We start from the raw sequence: 8,945 nt of genomic DNA on the forward strand, positions 1-8,945 counted from the left end.
TCTTCCCACCAAGGTCTCAGAGTGGAAGGGCTGCACCCAGGGACTCTCCTGCCAGCCTTCTCCTGGGCATTTTCCCTTCTCTTTCTTGGCTCTTATTTGTCTTTCTGCTCCTAGATGTTGATGCTGCAGACTCTGCCCTTGACCCTCTGCTCTTCATACTGTGCATGGGGTGGGGGTGTCTCAATCTGGGTTTCTGGCTGGGTTTGGGGCCTCCTGGAACCCCTGGCACTGTATACAAAATGGTATGTTCATGCTAGGAGTACATTCTGGGCATTTTTCTGGGAAGAGGGTCCCCCCAAAGGGTTAAGACCCCCTTTTCTTCATCTTCTCTGAGCCATCTTACCTGCCTTGCACCTGCAGCTGCCTCCTGTGGGCTGGTGACCTTCAGTCTGTACTTCTGACCAGGCTTCTCAAGCCCCTGCTCCAAAGCCTGTTTCTTCCGGGTTTCCAGTTTTGCCTAACGCCTCTGCTGGTTTGATTTCTGACCAGGCCAGTGGCCTGAGTCCCTTCCTCCCTATCTGGCCCTCATCAGTTGTCCCGTCTGATGAGCCTCCTTCCATGGGCCTCTTGGCATTCAGAGCCTTTTATAATCCAGTTTCTGTCTACCTTACCTGTCATCACTCTCAAGTCCTACACTCCAGGCACTCATCATTTTGGGCAAGCAGTGTGCTTTTGTGACTCCATCTTTGCTCATTCTCTTTCTTCCATGTGGAATGTCCATTCTATAAGACTCTTTTCATTCTTAAGATACCCTCAGACTGCCAGGCAGCTTTCCCCCAACTTAACTATCCTCTAGCTCTTTTGTCACAAGTCTGTTGTAGCACTTGTCACATCCTGCCATCATCAGGCGCTCACTGTCACACCCACTGTATCTGGAAATCCTTGAGGGCAGGCTATATTTGACCCAGATTTGTACCCGCTGTCGGGCCTAGCTCAGTGTCTGGCATACAGTGGGTACTCCATAAATGTTTGTGGAATGAATAAATCAATGGACTATGACTGAAGAAACCAGCAGGAAGACTACAGAAGCTAAAGAGTCATCTTGTCTTCTCCTAACCTGTTGTCTCCTTGCCAATACAAGACTCTCTTCCTTCTGGGTGAGGTCTGAGAAGAGGCCATCCTTCCAGACCCAGGGCAGTTCACAGCCTGTCCCTGTGCTCATGTAGTCGGCACATAAAAGGTGTGTGGCCAGAGAGGTGAGACAGTTACACAAAGCCTGGAAGAAACAGGCTTTATGGATTATCATTCTTTAAAGTTTGCGTCTGCCAGGGGGCATCTCATGAGCCAGCCAAAATATATATAGCCCTGGACTGCAGGTTGGGAAGGCCTCATCTGAGGGAGGTGGTTTTACTGGGCTCAGATCAGAGGTCTCTGGGATAGTGGGGCTGTATGTTGGATCAGGGCAGGAACTGAAACAGAGCTGGGGTGAGAATGGCTCCTCTCAGGCCTCCAAGGCCTGGGACTGGGCCCCTGGTCTGCCCAATGCATCAGTGTGGATCATCAACCCAAGGAAGATGCACGGGATGGCAGGTCCAGGTAGAGCCCGAGATAATCTCTCCAACCTTCTCAGAAGAGGACCCAGAGGCCCAGAGAGGGGAAGGCACTTGTATAAGGTCATAGCAAGTCAGAGTGGGGCTGGGACCAAGCTAGGAGCCAGCATGCCCAACGCCACAGGGATGCTTGGTCAGAGGTCAGCTCTGTGTCCAAGTGTTTGGGGGCTAGTTTGCACTTCGGGTTCTCTGGGCAAGCAGGCGCTAGCCTCATCACACAGCCACAGGTCTCCATGGCATGAGGTCTGGGATCTAGTTGCTAGGGATCTGTGCTTACTGCCTCATAGGCTTGAGACAGCTGACCAGCTTCTTCCACCCTGTGCTGGTGCAAACCTGCCCTTCTGCCCAGCTGAGTTCCACAGGGGCCGGCTGAGTTGAAGAGAACAACAGTAGGGGCCATGAGGTCTCTTGGGATACAGGCCATGCTTCCAGCAAGCAAGCCCACCCTAGAAACCTATATTCCCTCCTGTGCAGGGAAGTTCAAGCTCCTGGAGCAGGCCCGGGATGTGCGGGAGCCAGTGAGGTACTTCAGCAGCGTGGAGGAAGTGGCTAGTGTCTTCCCTGACCGCATCTTTGTGATGGAAGCCATAACCTTCAGTGTCAAGGTCAGTCCTTGCACCAGGCATGGTGCCCCATGCTGTCCTTTCCGTTTGAGGCAACCCTGACCCTCGTTGGAGGGCTGCTCTTAGGGTTCCAGGAGGTAGAAGGTGTCATAGTGTGCCTTCTGGCAGCCCCTTGAGGGCCTTTGGCACAATCGGGTCATGTCAGACCCAATGGGCCGCAGAACTTCCTGAAAAAGATGGTGAAGCAGGAGGAAGTGTGTGGAAGGTCATGCCCTGAGTTGGAGACCTTTAGGGCAGCCTGACCTAACATCCACTAGTAGGGGTGGTGATTGTGGGGGTCACAGTGCAATATACACAGCGCCCAACTTGTGTACAGATAGCTCTTTACAAGTCCTTTTGTTATCCATCAGTTCATTTCTCAGTAGCCTTTTTGAATGGGTGGAGCATTATCACCCAAATTATAAAGATAAAAGTTACCATTTGTTGAATATTTTCAATGTATATCACTGGACATATAGTCTATTTAATCCTTACAGCAGCTCTTCCAATTAAGTCATTACATGAGGAAACTAAGACCCACGGAGGTAACTCTTATGGTTGCACAGCCATCGTGTGGCCTCTGCAGGATGGAATGTGGGTCCCTGACCCCCCAGTCCAGTGATCTTGATCTGGTTTCAGCCCTGGGAAGGCCCCAAGAAGAGGGCTGCCCTCCCGGATCCTGAAGGCCCTCACAGGGCTAGCATTCTGGGGCCCTGGGTAAAGTCTTGCCTTTTCTGGGATCCCCAGGTGGTGTCGGGCGAGTTCAGCGAGGACAGCGAGGTGTACAACTTCACGCTGCACGCGGGCGACGAGCTCACTCTCATGGGCCAGGCGGAGATCCTGTGTGCCAAGACCACCAAGGAGCGCTCGCGCTTCACCACCCTGCTGCGCAAGCTGGGCCGGGCAGGGGCGTTGGCCGGGGTGGGTGGCCCAGGGGGCACCGGGGCCGCAGGCGGCAGCGCCAGGCCCGTCAAAGGCAAGATGCCCTGCCTCATCTGCATGAACCACCGCACCAACGAGAGCCTGAGCCTGCCCTTCCAGTGCCAGGGCCGCTTCAGCACACGCAGCCCCCTGGAGCTGCAGATGCAGGAGGGCGAGCACACGGTGCGCGCCATCATTGAACGCGTGAGGCTCCCCGTGAACGTGCTGGTGCCTAGTCGGCCGCCGCGCAACCCCTACGACCTGCACCCGGTGCGGGAGGGCCACTGCTACAAGCTGGTCAGCATCATCTCCAAGACGGTGGTGCTGGGGCTGGCGCTGCGCCGCGAGGGCCCGGCGCCGCTGCACTTCCTGCTGCTCACAGACACCCCGCGCTTCGCGCTGCCGCAGGGCCTGCTGGCGGGGGACCCGCGCGTCGAGCGCCTTGTGCGCGACAGCGCCTCCTACTGCCGCGAGCGCTTCGACCCCGACGAGTACTCCACGGCCGTGCGCGAGGCGCCGGCGGAGCTGGCCGACGAGTGCGCCAGCCCGCGCCGCGCGCGCCTCTGCCTGACCGCGCCCCCGCGCGTCCCTGGGCCCGCCCGTGTCCCCGGTCCTCCTGGAGACGGCGACCAGGAGTACATGAGCCCCGACTGGGCCGGTGCGCCGGATCCCGGCCCCTCGCCCGCCGAGATCCCCTATGAGGAGCTGTGGACACACCAGGCGGCCGAGGGCCTCACTGAGGGCCGGACCCGACCGCCCCTGGGGCCCGACCTCATCTCCTTCGGGGCCGTGGGGCCGCCCCGCCTGGAGACCGAGGCACCGCCGCCTCCCGTCCCCCCGAAATCCGAGGCGGTGAGTGGACGCGGTGGAGGCGGGAACGATGGTAGGCAGGGTGCTGAGCTCTGTCGCTCTATCCTCCGGGCAGGAGCCAGCCAGGGGGCCTGGTCTGGGCCTGAACAGCGAGTTCTCCTGGGCCTCCAGTCCTTGGAGTGTGTGACAGAGGGTGCCCCAGGTGTGAAGGAATGGGAGAAAAAAAGGGGAAAAGGTTCGCAAGAACATTTGTATACCAGAGACCGTGGTACTGGGAGTTGTGAGACAAAGATGTTAGTAGGTCTCTAGCCTCAGAAAACTTGCGGTGGGTCTAGAATAGCATTACCCAGAGCGTTTCACAGAAGTCCTTTAAGTTGTCCAGTGAAAAGGAGCTTCCATGGTGAAATACGTTTAGAAAGTGTGTGTAGGACTCCAGCCTTCCACTCGCTTTAGAGTTATAGAGCATTGGCATAGAAAAGGCTCCGAGAAGTTTTGCACCAAGGAAAACTGTTTATCTGTTCAATGTAGAAATTCCCAGCTCTCCACAGAATATTAACACCTATTAACATCACCTATTAACATCCCATGGAGCCCAGTTTGAGTATTTGACACATGAGGAACGGATCCAGAGGGCAGATACTTTTCCTTCCCTTCCCCTGACCCCCATGCCTTTTTCTTTAGGAGAAAATGTCTGCTTTTATGATTGTTTTTGATCTACTTCCATATTCTTTTTCTTACATTCATGATAGATTTCCAGGGCAGTAGGAGACCACAGGTGTTGTGGGCTCTCGGCAAATGAAACAGGCTGGAGAGATGGGGAGGGGTGGGTGGCTGGCTGGCTGGCTGGGTGAGGAAGTAGAATGTAGGGCAAGGCAGCCTCTTGGCAAAGTGGGGCAAAGTGTCAGTCCCAGGCACTCCCCTTGCCCACTTGCTCAGGAAGGGGAAGATAAGGAGTGTCAGCTGCCTGGGGACAGGGGCTGGAGCCGTGGCTCTCTGCTTGCAGGTGAAAAAAAATTAATGCCCCACCTGTGCCTCCCCGGGGTGGCAATGGTAGTGGCCGGCTCTCGGGCAGCCCCCCGGTGCCCCCACGCTTCCCCAAGCTGCAGCCTGTCCACTCGCCCAGCTCCAGCCTCTCCTACTACTCCTCTGGCCTCCAGGATGGGTGAGCCCCTTCCTTCTTTTGGTTCTGGGTCTCCCTAAGGTGAACTGAGGCAGGGGAGGGCAGGGAGGGAGCCAGTGCCAAGAAAGCGGAAGACTTCGGCTGGGGGTTCCAGGGGTGCAAGTTCCTGAGCAGGCCTGAGAGGGAGGGCCTTGGGGTATGGGGTCCAGGGGCCTGGGTCCAGTCCCTTGCTCTTCACTGTCCTGCTTCAGTTTGTTCCTTTCCTAAACACTGAGGGCTGGATGGGAGGATTGCTCTGGTTCCCTCCAGACTCTGCCACGGGATGGAGCGTTCCTTGCTGTTTTAAAATTTTTATGCAGTTCCATTTTGTTTACTTTTTCCTGGGGTGGGAGATGCCTGAAGAAAGAAGAGGGCAATCTCAGAGGGCCTCAGGCCTTGGACACTGGGGTACGGGCCAGTGTTGCTAAGATCAGAGTGGCAGCTTCTGTGACCTGGCAGAGCAGTGGTTTGCAGTGTCGTGTGTGTGACCCTGTCGCGTTTCCCCCTTGCTCTGTCTTACCCTTCCATATGTATCTGTCTCTGCCCACAGGGCGGGTTCCCGCAGTGGCAGTGGCTCCCCATCACCAGATGCCTACTCCCTCTATTGCTACCCATGCACCTGGGGAGACTGCAAAGTAGGCGAGTCCTCCAGCCGCCCACCCCCAGGACCCCTGCCCTCAACCACACAGCCCAGCCAGGCCTCTCGGGCCCTTGCAGAGCCCCCGAGCAGTCGAGCTGCCTCCCTCTTGGGGGCTGACACCCCTGTCAAGACCTACCACAGCTGCCCGCCCATTTTCAAGCCCTCTCACCCCCAGAAACGTTTTGCTCCGTTTGGAGCTCTCAACCCCTTCTCCGGGCCTGCCTACCCCTCAGGCCCTTCAGCTGCCTGTGCTTCTGGGTCCACAAGCACCTCGGGTCCTCTGGCTACCTCCAGCCCGGCTTATTCTCCAGGCCCAGGCTCGCCAGGCCAGGCCTGTTCAGCTGCTCCCACCTCCTCCTGTCCCACTTCCTCCTCCTCTTCCTCTGAGTGGCAGGAACCAGCCCTAGAGCCCTTTGACCCCTTTGAGCTAGGGCAGGGTGGTTCTCCAGAGCCTGAGCTGCTGCGTTGTCAGGAGCCCAGAGCTGTGGGGGGACCTGGACCCCGCCTTTCACCACTTGGACCCCCCAAGACCTTTGAGCCTGAAGGTTTGGTTCTGCGGCAGGTCCCCGCCCCACTGTCACCAGCGGCCCTGCAGGGGCCTGAGGCAGGTGGAGCACGACTCCTTCTCACCCAAGGGCGCCTAGAAGGGCCTCCTGCCAGTCCCTGGGATGGGGCCACAGGCTGGGGAGGCCGGGATGCCTCCTCCTGGCAGCCCCCTGCTGACCTGTCTGCACTGTCCCTGGAGGAGGTCTCTCGCAGTCTGCGCTTCATCGGGCTCTCAGAGGACGTGGTGAGCTTCTTTGCCCGAGAACGCATCGATGGCAGCATCTTTGTGCAGCTCAGTGAGGACATCCTGGCAGACGACTTCCACCTCACCAAGCTGCAGGTCAAGAAGATCATGCAGTTCATCAAAGGCTGGCGGCCCAAGATCTGACCTTCTCAGCTTGTAGCTCCGCAACTGGAATGCTGGCATAGAGGCCCTGGGGCCAGCTGTGGGTCTGCAGGGAGACGGCACTCCCAGAGGCAGGTTCTGCCTGTGGGGAGGATCTATGCCAAGACTGAGGCTGCTGGGTAGCTACTCAGAGTGAATCCAGGGGAGACACGTTTGGAAATGGGATCCTCTGGGGTCAGACCTCTGCAGACGACTGGAGGCCCCGGTGCGCACCTGGGCCTGGTGAGGCATTTGCTGCGATTCCTATGGTGGGGTCGAAAGCTGGCCTTCGTGGTGACCTTTTACCTTCCTGTACCCTGCTCCAGAGCTTCACAGACATCTTGCACTTCTCATGCTTCTAGGTTCAGGTCAGAGACAAGGGAAGATGGTCTATAATTTAAGCACAAATTCCCCCAAGTGCCCTTTCACCTCTGTGCTCCATGGGCTTTTGGCCTAAGCTGCCCCAGGGTCGGGGTGCCAGTTTTGGGACCTCTAGGATGCTCTTCCCATCTCCCTCTGCTCCCATGAGTTAGGTCCCTGGCCCTGAGATCAGGTGTATAAGTACAAGCCCATGCCTACTGCACCTCAGAGGCTGCACCTCTGGGTTCTGGTCTGTGGGTGATGACTTTGGAAGATCACAGCTCTGCTGTTGACCTACTCATCCAGTAGGGAGGCAGATGCTCCCCTAATGTCTAGTGCCCTGGGTTCTCACTACATCTAGCCCTCCAAACTGCTGGGGTGGGTCCAGTCTGTGAAGAATGACTCCCTGGAAAAGCGGGTCAAGTTGGCTGCTCCTTGATTTTTGAGTCTTGTGGTTTTCCATCATGCTTGCTTCCACCAGGCTCCTGCCGCTGTCACTTGATTCTGCCAAACACCTGGTGTCCTTCCCTAGTTTTCTGTCACTGGCATAGGTAGGACGGGTGAGAGAAAGCATGGTGGCTTGGGAAAACCTGCCTTTCCCCTCCACTTGGAACTCAGTCACCCTGCACCTGCTCACATGCGTCAGGCAGGTCATGGTGCCCTGGACCTAAAGCATGGTGATCCAGTTGGCACCCAGAGCAGGCTGGCCGTTGTGTGTAGCCACACACTCCTCCGAGCTCTTCCCCGTCTCACCTTCCCAGGGCTATACTGATCCTCATGCTCATTAGTGTCAGGCCCCTGAGGTGCCAGCCTTCTCTTCTGCCTTACCTAACCTACCTAGATATTTATTTCCTCCATCTTTGTCATAAGAGTATTGAAGCCATGCTGGTGCTCGTGCCCCAAGCAGGCTGCCTCAGCTCCGAGGAAAGGGGAGTCAGGAAGTAGAGCACAGAAACTGATGCTGAGACATTGGGTTTCCTGGCCGATCACTTAATGAATCCTCAAGGACTAGTGAAATAAATGCCAGACCACTGAAGACTAGTGCAAGTGGAATTCTGGGTGTCAACTTTTTTTGGAGGCCCAGTGGATACGCCTGTGGGCAGCAGAGGACTTTGGAATGTTGTGTGCATGCAGCCCATTCACATGTTCCCCAGAGGCAGCTGGTGGCCCCCATTCCTCCCAAAAGCCCCCCACCAGCCCCTACCCTGCAAGAACCTTCCAACTCCCACTGCTGTTTCAATGAATTCGCAACCTATCTAGTGCTCAGTGGAAAGACCAGACTTCAGAGTTCCATGCCACCAGCCAGGACCCAAGTTTACTTCCTCCACTGGCTAAAAGCCTGCCTCAGATTTGGCTTTCTCAGATTTGGAAGACTGTTAATGGCCTTGGTGTAGAGGATCAGTTCTCTACCTCCTGGTCATCTGGAAAACCTAACTTAGACGATTTGGTTTTAAGAGTCTGGCTTCCTAGCAACCAACTCAATATTCAGTGGAGCCAGAGCCTAGCTCCTCACCTGCCAGTCCCAACAACAGAGATGGACCCAGATAATATTTGAAGTACTTGCAACTGGTGCAGAGACAGGAGCAATCGGTACCATCTCAAAGTTGGGAGTGCACAGTGATGGGGCTTGAATTATGATTCCATGCAAGCTCAACATGGATTCTCCTGCCAGACCTGGTTAAGAGCTCCAGTGCTGTTTACTCAGACTGGGCTCTGCTGCTCCCAGAACACAGGTGTGGGGAGAATGGAGGTGGTGGTGGGTGAAGGCATTCTTTGTACTGCTCACATGTGCTGCCCCTGATCACTGTGCCGGTATCTTCCATGCTCTAGGGCAACCAAGATGTGCAAGATATACTGACCAGGAAAATGTTATCTCCTCTGCTTAACTCCAGCCTTCCCACAAACAGCCTTTCCTGAGGAGCACTCGTGAATGAGTCACACAAGAAAAGAACTGTGCAATGAGGAGACGCAG

The 8,945-nt window shown here is 56.2% G+C and overlaps 1 protein-coding gene across 1 annotated transcript in view; it reads left to right on the top strand.

Moving 5' to 3' along the window:
- The window catches only part of GAREM2 (GRB2 associated regulator of MAPK1 subtype 2), a gene marked incomplete at its 5' end in the record, with an annotated part of 11,035 nt that extends 3,009 nt beyond the window's left edge, over positions 1-8,026 (top strand). The window contains 5 exons of the mRNA XM_015588142.2: positions 2,025-2,155; positions 2,900-3,929; positions 4,830-4,847; positions 4,898-5,045; positions 5,593-8,026. Coding sequence (XP_015443628.1) covers positions 2,025-2,155; positions 2,900-3,929; positions 4,830-4,847; positions 4,898-5,045; positions 5,593-6,616 — 2,351 coding nt within the window. The remainder of the gene's footprint in view (positions 1-2,024; positions 2,156-2,899; positions 3,930-4,829; positions 4,848-4,897; positions 5,046-5,592) is intronic.
- Positions 8,027-8,945: the final 919 nt, after the last annotated feature.

This window comes from Pteropus alecto, unplaced genomic scaffold (genome assembly GCF_000325575.1).
Source record: "Pteropus alecto unplaced genomic scaffold, ASM32557v1 scaffold61, whole genome shotgun sequence".
Classification (NCBI taxonomy): Eukaryota; Metazoa; Chordata; class Mammalia; order Chiroptera; family Pteropodidae; genus Pteropus; species Pteropus alecto.